We start from the raw sequence: 13,600 nt of genomic DNA, 5'->3' as shown, positions 1-13,600 counted from the left end.
CACGTCCCCTCGTGCGGGCGGAGGAAGGTGAGTAGCTACTTTTTTTCCGGAGCGGCAGGCCCTACAAAGCGCAACGTCTGAGATCCTGTCTCAGGTCTGAATGGATTGGAAACGAGAGAAGGAGGGAAACGGACCCATATCTACCCAGCAAGAGCAATAATGTTGAAGTGTGTCCGCGATTCGTGCAGTGGTGCAGCTGTGACTTATCTCCAAAACCTCGATGTTACTGTGCAGTCTGCATCTGTTTTCCTAGTATTGTCGCCAAGATTTTCAAGTATCAACGTTAATATATAGTCATCGTTTTGGCAGAATGTTTTATATAATTAATTGGGTGGCCATGTGTTCAGCTCAAGATTGGAGGTTGAAGATATTTATTAGTATTTATTTCAGAGACATTTGAAACTAATTAATTCTCATTGACAGGAATTGACAGTGTCCATCAATACAAGGGAAACATTGACAAAACTGGGTTTACCGCTGGACTTATTGACCGTTCTGACGATGGTCTTCATGGGGAGTGCTTCGTGCCCCACCAGACAGGAGAAGGAGGTTCCGCTAGCCCACTGCTCTGCCCCAACGGATAACAGGCTGTACGTGAAGAAGGTGTCATTGTCGTTCTCCGCCACCACCTCGGTGTTCTTGTACTTGCTCTCATCCACCCGCTTGTCATCAACTGTCCACGTGACAAAGACCCTGCGAGGGGAGAATCCTCTCACAAAGCAGGTGAGGGTGATAGTCTTGTGCGCAGAGATTTCTTCTGTCGGCGGCAGAAGGACTGAGACGGACGGTGTCAGCAGATGTTGACCTACGGAACAATTCAAATGGCGTTTATTATACAAGACGGTTAAAGCGATTAAAAGCTAATATATTTGTACGTGAGTAAACTGCCAACAGACAGTTTAACGGCATTGCATTCCCCTTTAGTGCCTTGTCTCTTTGTTCAGACATATACACCTGAATGTGCGTCTCTCCTGTGCACGGCAGAAGATTTGTATGAATCACTTCACACACTCACAACACAAGATCAAGCCATTCGCCCTCTCAGATCCGTGTTATTTCTGACGACCATGCTCCTGCTCCTTTTGTCATTTAATACTAAATGCAGTTCTACCTTGGTTCATCTGTCTCATTCAATTCCCAAGAGCAACTGAATGAGACTATATCAAACCATGGCAGGTGGATGTCAGCGGAGAATGTTGAGCACACAAAGTGATGCTTTTTGAATTGCGTTTTCAAAATTGATGCAAATGATGGAATTCTAAAATGAATTCAGGGGTCGCAGGAAACAATGAGCACATCAGACAACGTGTACGCAAAAAGACAGTAAGAGATGCTTTTGGATGACGTGGGGAAAATGACCCATTCATAAGTTACAGAGAGTTGAGGGAGTTGAGAGGGGAAAGGGAATTTTGAAATGGGCATTTTGACCTGGACAATACAAGCAAAATGGAAAACAAAACATTTCTAGGCTCTTTGTCTGCGGCCTTCCTCGGCGTTATATCTAATCCCTATGACAAGCTTTCAGAATGGCATCCCTCCGACCGTCTGTGTAGATGCAGACCATTGGAGTCAATATTAAATGATCTATATTAAGGTGACATCTTTCCGATATACGGCATTTGAATGTTTTTTTAAATTTTATTTCGAGTAACTCGTTTCATGTGCCTAGCTCAGAAACTGGCATTTCTGCTACAAGTGAGAGTATCTGCGATTTACTCCCACCATCACCACATGGTAATTTGGTAGGCAAACCCATATCCCTGCAAGTTACAACACTGTGGGCTATTTAACAAACGCTGCAATGCTCCGAATACCCATATTGTACCATAGACCAGAGACAACGTATCGGCACGCTGACTCTCGCCGCAAATTATCATCGATGTTTCCAGTAACCTGTCCTCACCTCAAATTCATGCAAAGTGATCTCGTATTCTCCCTTTTGCAGTTCTGACCCAGTGAAATCTTAGCACTATTTCATTTTGTATAGATATTGCTTCGCCGATGGAGTGATCTCAATCATTAATTTCAGCTTTATCTCAGAAGAAAAGTGCACCAGTCACCTCTGGCCCACAGAACCTCTCTGCACCTACACCGGCTCACCTTTCTTCCAGTTGATTCGTCCAGTTTTTGGAGTCGGCATATCTTCATGGCTCACCACGCATTCGAAATAATCCCCACTCAGCCAGTCACGAGTTGAAATGTTGACTTTGCTCTCTACGAAATCTTCAGGTCCTGTGGGCTGGATCTCTGATTCCAAATGTACCTTTATGTGGTACCAAGATACTATGATACCATAAGGTGCATCGGATACCCGACAGGTTAACGTTACGGTCGTCTCCATTAACTCTTGTTCAACAGGTGGGGGAAGGATTGTAATCTTCGGTTCATCGCAGGGACAATCATCTGTGGTACAATAATTAATGTGAACATAAGCATTTGCAGGAGTAACCGGGATCGAAAGTTTACACCAATCATCCACCCCCAAAACTATCCCTTCTGAGTAGTGGTTCTGTGAACATGGGTCCTAAATCGCCATGAACTGACTTTTGTTTCTGTGCAGAGACCGACACAATAAATGAAATGGGAGATCGCAACATGGGCTAAACCACGATATGCACTCAATGTTGGAGTACTGTAACTCACACCACTTCATCCAGGGACCTCGACAGTCCTTTCAGATGAGGCAGAAGTTCACTTACACCTCCACCAACCACTGTATCCGCTGTTGTAGATGTGGGTTCCTGTACATCGGTGAATCAAAGCGCAGACTGTGGCGATCGTTTCGCTGAACAACTTCACTCTGTCCGCATTGCCCTAGGCGATCACCAGCTTGCCAAACACATTAAAACCCCACTCCATTCCCACGCTGTCCTTTCTGTCCTGGGCTTCCTCCACTGTGAGAGTGAAGCTAAACGCAAATTGGGGGAACACCACCTCATATTTCGCTTCGGCAACCTAAAACTCAGAGGTATCAATATTGACTTTTCTAATTTCAAGTAACCTCTGCATTCCATCTCTCTCCGTCCACCTCCCACCCTCGTCATCCGACTAGTTTCACTGCGGCCCTGTTTCGTTTCACTCTGTATCTACTCGTTATCACCATTTCCAGAGCAACAACGGACCAATGTGGCCTCGACCTTTCCTTGTTCATCGTTGCTGGCTTTGATTTGTTCTTTTCATACCTTTCATTCATTTGTTTGTACATTCTCATAACTCTAGTTTCCCTCTCCTCTGATTCCAAGTCGGAAGAAGTGTCTCGACCCGAATCGTCACCTGTTCCCTTTCTCTGCCGATGCCTAACCTGCTGTTACTCCGGAATGAGGTTTCTACTTTCGGTGCAAACCAGCATCTGCACTTCCTTCCTACACATAGACTTTCACAATGTCAGTGATATACTACCACCGTGAGCGCTAATGTTTACACTAATATCCCGAGACATACAACGGATGTATTTCTTACCTCCAGACCTACTGATGTTTTGGCTTTTCAAATCTTTTCCATGGTCAACTTGGCAGGTATAGACGGAACCTCTGAACCACTCTCCAGCTGGGAATGTCAACTGGCTGGTCGCCGAGAAGTTACCGTTAACGTTCACCTGGAAGGCGGGAGAGGTGACGATGCCAGAATCCAATGGCGCACCATTCTTCAGCCAGTTCACAGTAAATGTCGCTGGAGTGAAATCGTTGACCAAACACACGGCGATCGCTTTTTTGCTGCGCGTGATTTCATCACGGGCAGTTATGGTAATGGTGACGGTAGGATGTACCACGGGGCCTGAAAGAAAATAAACTTCATTGGAATTGCTCATAAACTATCGTCGATTAATAATGACACCCAATGTTTTGACCTAAAAAAATCAAAAATAAAAAATCACTTTTTCTGATTAAAAGTAGCCGTCCACTCACTTGGACTTCCCGAGATGCTGCAAAATTCTTTGTTTATCACGGTACATCGAGTGCTCGTAAATGGGGATATTATAACACGATAAGTCCTCTGTGACTGTCTATTTTAATACTCTTGATAATGTACTCAACATGATGCACTCAGCCGCTTCGATTGTTCGCGAGTTTATATTTAAATGTAATTTATCTACGGATGGATCAGTACCTCGTGAATTAAATGGATGTGCTGGTGATGATAATAAATTAATCAGCACTCTTTTCAAGCTCTCTACAAGTACATCTTTATTTTTTTCTGATTTTGTAAATGGTGAATTGTCTCGATATTTGAAGCACCGCCATTTGTTCCGTCACAAGAACGAACGCCAGTGCTTCGGTATTGTGAATATCGCTCTCCCCCTCGGTGCCTGGAAACAAAACTCACCGTTTTGTCGAAACAACAACAGCAGATGTTGTTTGATTGAAAAAAGAAGCAAAGGGCTAGAATAATTTGGCGGGTAAGGCATGTGTCACTTTCTATTGGGACTTTAAGCCTTTGGTAGTTAAGTTCAGAATGGAATTTCATCAGTGTTCCAGATGTTACATGGCATCTGTGGATGCAGCCACACTTTCACATCACTATATCGACATGACTTGTCTGTCTTTGACTTGTTGGATCGTCGAGCTCAGATGAGCGTTCGACAGTCAGTATGACATGAAGAATAAAACCGAACAGGGCACATTAAGTCAAGTACTTATCTCCAATTGTCAAATCCCGCGAATTATATGGATTACATCATGGCCTGGTTCGGCAACTTGAATATCCAGGAGCGGAAAAGACTGCAAAATGTTGTGACCACTGGCGCATTCCATCACCGGCTCGGACCCCCCATCATCAAAGGGATGTATCGGAGTCGCTGCCTCAAGAAGGCAGCCAACATCATCAGAGACCCACACCATCCTGCCCACACACTCATCTCACCACTGCCATCGGGAAGAAGGTACAGGAGCCTGAGAACTGCAACTTCCAGGTTCAGGAACAGCTTCTTTCCCACAGCCATCAGGTTATTAAACTCTACAACCTCATATGCTCTGAACTACAATACTATTATTATTATTATTATTATCATTATTGCACTGTTATTGTTTGTCTTGAGTATGTGTGCATGTATACATGCAAACATTCATTGTTCTATCTGGGACATATGACAATAAAACATTCTTGACTCCACCCTCGGACTCGCGCTGCACCCCAACACGAACCTGGTACATTCGCTTCATACTCTTTTTGGTTGTGCTGAACCACGCAGACGATGTCGCCTCTCCCTGCCTCCGCCTCCGCCTCGGTGATGGTTAACTCGCTGCTCCGGGTGTAAGTTCCCAACTTATTGAACATTGCTGGGTAGTCCTTCACTCCGGTGGTCAGTTGTTTATCATCTTTCTTCCAAGAAACACTGGCGCCCGCAGGGGAATAGCCCAACGCCAAACAACCATAGGTGAACGAACCACTGGAGCCGTGATCCTCGCAGGTGTAGAGAATGAAGGTGCTGGGCGCGGATGGAGCCGCTGCAAGGGAAAGGCCACATGAATGTTAAACTCGTTAAGCAGTTTTCTATTTCATGCAACTTCACCTGAGTATCATCAACTATTCGTTCATCATTCCGCCTTGATCCCACCTTGGAAAACATTGGCTGAAAACTTCTTGGGGTGCCAATATCTGCCAGTTACTGTCATATGTACGCACAATTTCGAGTTGAAAATATATCGATAGGCCTCCAGTATTAATTACTGTAAACTTCCCAGGGTTTCTCAGGAATGCTCAATACTCAGTGGCTATAACTAACGTTGGCCTATGGGTTACAATCTCACCAAACTCCTTGTTGCGACTGGGGATGATTGAGTAAGGGCGGAACTACGGGATACAGTGTAAACACGTGTGAGAGCCTCGTCTATGGTAAAAGTGGGGAATACCAGCTCCCTGAAGAATGAGGACCTCGGATATCCTGGTATGGAACAACTCATCTTGGGAGCAGTTGCACGGAGACGAATGAATTTGGGAGTAGGACATAGAGTCTTTGCAGGAGGCAAGGTTGGAAGAGGTGTAGTCCTGATGGCTGTGGGAGTCCGTAGATTTGTAATTTATATCAGATGATAGTCTATCTCCTGCGATGGAGACGGTAAGATCAACAAAGGGGTATGTGTCGGGGATAGACCCGGTGAATTTGATCGTACGGTCAAAGTATGTAGACAATGAAGTCGATGAGTTCTGTCTGGGTACAGGATGAAAAGTTCGGGAATAGGGGCCAGTCTATGTCAGGGGTTGTCCCATGTACCCAACTAAATGGAAATTGATGAAACGATGTGCAATGTTGGAAACTACATTTTCTCCACTATTTGAATTATAGAACAGGTATCCCACTAGTCCGTGAACAGTGGGAATTCAAATCAATGGTTCAAAGGAGGGTTTGACTGACGTTCAAAATTACACTTGCATTTATTTAATTAAAATTAAATAATTTAGGTAGGTTTCGCTTGGGCCACTGAGAGTGCCCATGGCTAAACTTTTGATTTGGAGGGAGAGGGAAGAGTTTTTGTTTTATAAATGGTTCAGAGATTATCTGACAAAATCACAGAAAATGGAAGGATAACGGGTTTTCCCATATCGGGCTCCCGAACATAATATGGGAGAAGACAAAAATAGACAATCACAATCTTGTTTGTGAAATTTGGCCTTAAATGCGTCCATCGAACGAAACCAACTAAGGGGGTGGATGGGATTGAAATGGTAGTCTCTGTTATTTAATGACATATAACACACTTAAAATGTCACTTTTTTTAAACTGTATTTTGTTGTCCCATCACTCACGAAAATATACCGATCATTTGTATGCCGACAGTATCTGCAAGTAAATTCCGAAAAGCAAACCAGCCGACAAGAACATTACATTCATACCAGATTAAAAACGTGTGAGATTGCATTGGTAAGGATTTAAAAAAACTCTCAATATAATATCTGAATTAATAAAGGTTATGTACCACAACTTCTGGAAACTAAATGTAGCATATAAATTGTAAGAACATGTTAATACTTCGTAATTAAATAAATTGGCACAGGTTTCAATGTTTGTCTGTGTGCACCATTGCCTTAATGAATTCAATAATAATCCATTAAAATTAATGTTTATACAATGACGCTCAGTTCCGTTTCCAGCATCTTTAAAACGAGTTTACGTTTACAATGTCATCGGCACTGAAGAACGAATGATTAACATTGTACCTCTAATAATAATAAATTTTATTTATGGGCGCCTTTCAAGAGTCTCAAGGACACCTTACAAAAATTGAGCATGTAGAGGAAAAACATGTAAGGGGATGGAAATAAATAGTAGAGACATGACTAGTACACAATGTAAAGACAGAATTCAATACAAAACACAGTATGAGGCAATTAATGCACAGATGAAAAGGGACGGGGACGTGGGGCTAAGGATAGGCAGAGGTGAAGAGATGGGTCTTGAGGCGGGACTGGAAGATGGTGAGGGACACGGAATTGCGGATCAGTTGGGGGAGGGAGTTCCAGAGCCTGGGAGCTGCCCTGGAGAAGGCTCTGTCCCCAAAACTGCGGAGGTTGGACTTGTGGATGGAGAGGAGACCGGCTGATGTGGATCTGAGGGACCGTGAGGGTTGGTAGGGGGGGAGGAGGTCAGTGAGATATGGGGGGGCCAGATGGTGGAGGGCTTTGTAGGTGAGGACCAGGATTTTGTAGGTGATCCGGTGGGAGATGGGAAGCCAGTGAAGTTTTTTGAGGACTGGAGTGATGTGATGCCAGGATTTGGTGTGGGTGATGAGTCGGGCGGCTGCGTTCTGGACCAGTTGGAGTCGGGGAATAGTCCCCGAGGATTGGCGTACTGCGCATGTTGTTCCATTGTTTAAAAAGGGTTCTAAGAGTAAACCTAGCAATTATAGACCTGTTAGTTTGACTTCAGTGGTGGGCAAATTAATGGAAAAGATACTTAAAGATAATTTATATAAGCATCTGGATAAACAGGGTCTGATTAGGAACAGTCAACATGGATTTGTGCCTGGAAGGTCATGTTTGACTAATCTTCTTGAATTTTTTGAAGAGGTTACTAGGGAAATTGACGAGGGTAAAGCAGTGGATGTTGTCTATATGGACTTTAGTAAGGCCTTTGACAAGGTTCCTCATGGAAGGTTGGTTAAGAAGGTTAAACTGTTGGGTATAAATGCAGGAATAGCAAGATGGATTCAGCAGTGGCTGAATGGGAGAAGCCAGAGGGTAATGGTGGATGGCTGTTTGTCGGGTTGGAGGCAGGTGACTAGTGGGGTGCCTCAGGGATCTGTGTTGGGTCCTTTGTTGTTTGTCATGTACATCAATGATCTGGATGAAGGTGTGGTAAATTGGATTAGTAAGTATGCAGATGATACCAAGATAGGGGGTGTTGTGGATAATGAAGAGGATTTCCAAAGTCTACAGAGTGATTTAGGCCATTTGGAAGAATGGGCTGAAAGATGGCAGATGGAGTTTAATGCTGATAAATGTGAGGCACTACACCTTGGCAGGACAAATCAAAATAGGACGTACATGATAAATGGTAGGGAATTGAAGAATACAGTTGAACAGAGGGATCTGGGAATAACCGTGCATAGTTCCTTGAAAGTGGAATCTCATATAGATAGGGTGGTAAAGAAAGCTTTTGGTATGCTAGCCTTTATAAATCAGAGCATTGAGTATAGAAGCTGGGATGTAATGTTAAAATTGTACAAGGCATTGGTGAGACCAAATCTGGAGTATGGTGTACAATTTTGGTCGCCCAATTATAGGAAGGATGTCAACAAAATAGAGAGAGTACAGAGGAGATTTACTAGAATGTTGCCTGGGTTTCAACAACTAAGGTACAGAGATAGGTTGAATAAGTTAGGTCTTTATTCTCTGGAGCGCAGAAGGTTAAGGGGGGACTTGATAGAGGTCTTTAAAATGATGAGAGGGATAGACAGAGTTGATGTGATCAAGCTTTTCCCTTTGAGAATAGGGAAGATTCAAACAAGAGGACATGACTTCAGAATTAAGGGACAGAAGTTTAGGGGTAACATGAGGGGGAACTTCTTTACTCAGAGAGTGGTAGCGGTGTGGAATGAGCTTCCAGTGGAAGTGGTGGCGGCAGGTTCGTTGGTATCATTTAAGAATAAATTGGATAGGCATATGGATGAGAAGGGAATGGAGGGTTATGGTATGAGTGCAGGCAGGTGGGACTAAGGGAAAAAAATTGTTCGGCGCGGACTTGTAGGGCCGAGATGGCCTGTTTCCGTGCTGTAATTGTTATATGGTTATATGGTTATATGGTTGATGTAGGTGGAGCTGATGCCAAGGAGAAGTGAGTTGCAATAGTCCAGTCGGGAGGAGATGAAGGCATGGATGAGTCTTTCAGCAGCAGGCGGTGTGAGAGAGGGTCTGAGTTTGGCGATGTTGCGGAGATGAAAGAAGGAGGTTTTAATGACATGGCGGATGTGAGGCTCATGGGAGAGGGTGGAATCAAAGATCACGCCAAGGTTGCGGGCCTGGGGAGATGGGGAGACAGTGGTGCCGTCGATGGTGAGAGTGGAGTTATTGATTTTGCTGAGTGTGGCTTTGGAGCCTATGAGGAGGAATTCTGTCTTATCTCTGTCCGATAGGAAACGAATAAAAAATATACCAATTATAAATTACAACCTGCAATCTATTAAAACAATGAGTTTGCTTCGTGACTTTAACAGGAAAAGGCTTTAATTCATATAGTAGTCTACGTTTAATAGTGAAATTGCACAATGTTGCTAAATCAATGTTTTAATTAAATAAATGCAACTGTAAATTTGAACGTCACTCAAACCCTCCCCTAAGCCATCGATTTCAATTCCCACTCTGTTCAAGGATTAGTGGGATACCCTGTTTTATAATTAAAATTAAGATAGCGGAGTCAGGGGATATGGGGAGAAGTCAGGAACGGGGTACTGATTGGGGAAGATCAGCCTTGATCACACTGAATGGCGGTGCTGGCTCGAGGACCGAATGGCCAACTCCTGCACCTATTGTCTACTGTCTAAAATAGCAGAGAAAATTTTGTTTACAACATTCCATTTCATTTCCCGATTTTTCATTTTTTTTACCGTAACTATTCGTAAAACTGACATTTTTCATTAGCGATTTACTAAATAGAGGAACATTTTATGTTTAAATGACATTGGGAGCCATAGACAAACATGAATTCAAATTATCTTTCTAATAAATCCATGGATTAAAAATTATTCCAAAACTACAGCTGTTCCGAAATCTCCCCATTTTACATTCAACGCATTTTCCAAATGGGAAAACTCGTGATCTTTGACATAAAAACAGATTGGGTTAGACAGCAACTGTGGAAAGAGAAAACCAAGCATTTTCCAGGTCGACTATCGTTGGGAGACTAAACCATGGCGAATTCAGTAGAGATATAGCATAGAAATAGATCCTTCTGCCAACCAAATCCAGGGCCACACACAAGTTCCACGTTATCGCAATATCGCATCCACCCCCGACCCACCAGGGTCAATCACCCAGGTCAATAAACCTGCAAACCTGCACTCTTTGGGTTGTCGGAGGAAAGCTGAGCACCAGTAAGAAACCACCGGGAGAACGCACAGTTCTCACAGTCTGCACCTGATTTCGGGAACGAAGTCGGGTCTCTGGCGCTACCAGTTGTCATTCGGCTCCCCTCTATGGGATGTGTCTTTCGCCACAGGCTGCGTGAGCCTCTAGGCATTTGCACCATTTACTGTTCCTAGTAATAAATTCTTATTTTTATTTTTAAACATATATCTTCTTTGCGTTTATTGAAATAACATAATCGGACACTTCATACAACAACAATACCCGGTCGCTGCCACTCGAATTGAACGGACAAACATGTCAAATTGTGCAACAATATCGTCTCCCACAATGACCGGCTGAATCATACCGCCGATGGGATGAATCGCATAACACAAATTTGCTGAAACTCTTCGCAAAAATCCAAATATCTCTGTCCAAAGACCACCGGAATGCATTCATAACCACAGAGCCAATCATTGTTGAAATAACGACGAATAACACAATACACGTGGATTACATAGATACCATTTCCATATAATGTGAATTTCCTTCAGTTCCTCCGTCACCCTAGTTCCTCTGTCCCTAGTACACCCGGTACATTGTTATTCTATAGATCGCGTTTCACGGACTTTGCTTTCTTAGCTTTGCTGTAACATTGGTTCACATGGCCTACTCATTGTACTTCAAGATAGACAAAACAAGTTGGAGTAACTCAGCGGGACAGGCAGAGTTACTCCAGCTTTGTGTCAATCGTCAGCATAAATCAGCATCCACTATTCCTTCCTATTCATTATACTTCAAGATATATATCTGTAACTAACTAACCCTGACGCTGAACCTTGCCCTTCTGTGTTTTGCTGCAAGATATTTTTACTTCTTCCATGCAAGTTTTGTTAGCGATTGGGTTAAAGGTGTCAAGGCGATTCCACCAATTAATACATAGACTTTCTTGAACATTTTACACCCAGGATTTATCCGTTTCTGTCGGTTGTTTCATATGCGCTGAGAAGAAACAAACTGAGACAAAGTACCTGCTGTTGATCAGAAAATACAGTTCGATGCATCGCAGATCAAGTACCACAACAATCTCAAACAATTAGAAAGCATAGTGAAAGCAAGTTGATGCACATTTTCCCACTAATTTAGAACTAAATCACATCTGTTTAATAGTCAAAGGATCGAAAGTCATAGCACATAAGGCAAGTTTAAATCTCACTGCAGCGGAATCACATTACATTCTAAAGCAACATCGATCCAACATTGCAATGAATGGATAATTAATGTAGAAGAACAATTTAATATAATCATTGGAAATATAGAATAAAATTACAACTGAATACATCTAGATACTGAATAGGATGAAGTTTCTTACCGCTGGTTACTGTCACCATGGTGCCTCCTCCCCAGTAGTCAAGATAGTCACGGTGTTACATTCTATGGGTTCCTTCGCACAATAACATGATCTGCACAAGGCAGGCAAAAAAGAACAAAAATCCTGTCATTATTCGTATTTCACATCTAAGGCGAATGCCTTATTGCTCTTTGAACACAATGAATACGTTAAAAAATCATTTCCATCAATAGTCAGGTACTACGGCACCGTGAATTAAACAGGGCAGTGAAATGTGATGAGAATCATCTACATATAATATATAAATTAACTCAAGTTACCTCTACAGTAAAATGTGCAGAAATATTCCTGGACATGTTTATTCTCCTGTTGTATGAAATATTGAATTGAAAATATCATATACTGTCCCAGATCACAGTATTATGGGTTGTGGATGCTTTTGTATTGGTAGGAACCACTGTGCCAGTATATCCCCACCGATCTCTAGCACAGTAATAGACAGTGGTGTCTTCGATCCTCAGGTTCCTGGCGATCACGGTGAACATATTATTCGAATTGTCTTTGGACGGAGTAAATCGGCTCTCTATCCCCGGAGCGAAATGCTTGTCAGAAGAACTGTGGTAGCGAAGCAGCCATTCCAAGCCCTGCCCGGGGACCTGACGGACCAAATGCATATAACTGCTGCTAAGAGTGAACCCGCTGGTTTTACAGGTCAGTGTGATGGAGCCTCCAGGAGTGCCGGTCTCTGTCTTGGGCTGAGTGAGAACGATATCGGAATGGACACCTGCAAGTTAAAAAAAGGCATGAATGGTGAGGATAAAATATTGGTCATTAATCCCCCACTCTAATTATCAATAGGAAATAAATTGGGAGGGTTCTAGAGTGGGTAGGAGGGGAATGGTGTAGGGGATATACCACTGAGAAACTCGCGTGAGGAATTTGTCCAACTCATTACTCACGGACAATTAACGCCAGGAACAGACTGAGTGAAACCGCCGACATCATCCCGCTGGGAAGTGTGACCCGGTTGTTTCTGTACAGAACCTCGCAACAAACCAACTGCAAGGAAGTTGGATTTCAGACCATCTTAGAGAGAATTAAATACCCGGCAAAAGAGGGTGCGGCTGTGGGTGGGGCCTGTAAACCGAGTGGTGCAGCGGGCGGAGCTGAGACATGGCTCCCAACTCAACAGCAAGATGGACTCACGCTTTCACATCTATTAACTGATACAGATGAACACGAGGTTAATAAACCAGCGTGCTTTTCCGCCCCTTACATAATATAAACTCATGGTATCGTTGTAAATAAGATGGTTGAAAGATTGGTTTCATAGTGCAGTTATTTTTCGCAAAATATGATCGGAATTCCTCAAATTTATATTAAAATGTTTGGTGGTGTGCGTGTGCTTGCGTGTGTGAGAGGGAGAGAGAGGAGAGGTGAGAAAAAATATTTTAGCAAGAAAGACAGACAGGCAGACAGACAGTCAGGCAGACAGGCAGGCAGACATACAGGCAGGCAGACAGGCAGACAGACAGACAGACAGGCAGGCAGACATACAGACAGGCAGGCAGGCAGACAGACAGACAGACAGACAGACAGACAGACAGACAGACAGACAGACAGACAGACAGACAGACAGACAGACAGACAGACAGACAGACAGACAGACCTACCTGTCTTCATTGTTAGGTAGACACAAAATGCTGGAGAAACCCAGTGGGACAGGCAGCATCTCTGGAGAGAAGGAAT

General features: G+C 43.4%; 1 gene segment (V, D, J or C); it reads right to left on the bottom strand.

Moving 5' to 3' along the window:
* Positions 1-363: 363 nt before the first annotated feature.
* On the bottom strand, positions 364-12,919 carry LOC116971511. The segment is given in 7 exon segments: positions 364-805; positions 2,101-2,403; positions 3,460-3,774; positions 5,142-5,444; positions 11,873-11,916; positions 12,302-12,635; positions 12,811-12,919. Coding segments are annotated over 7 exon segments (1,737 nt in total).
* Positions 12,920-13,600: the final 681 nt, after the last annotated feature.

The sequence above is a fragment of the Amblyraja radiata genome, chromosome 3, assembly GCF_010909765.2.
Source record: "Amblyraja radiata isolate CabotCenter1 chromosome 3, sAmbRad1.1.pri, whole genome shotgun sequence".
In the NCBI taxonomy this organism is placed as follows: Eukaryota; Metazoa; Chordata; class Chondrichthyes; order Rajiformes; family Rajidae; genus Amblyraja; species Amblyraja radiata.
Note: the sequence above shows the minus strand (reverse complement) of the source record. Positions and strands in the feature narration are given on the sequence as shown.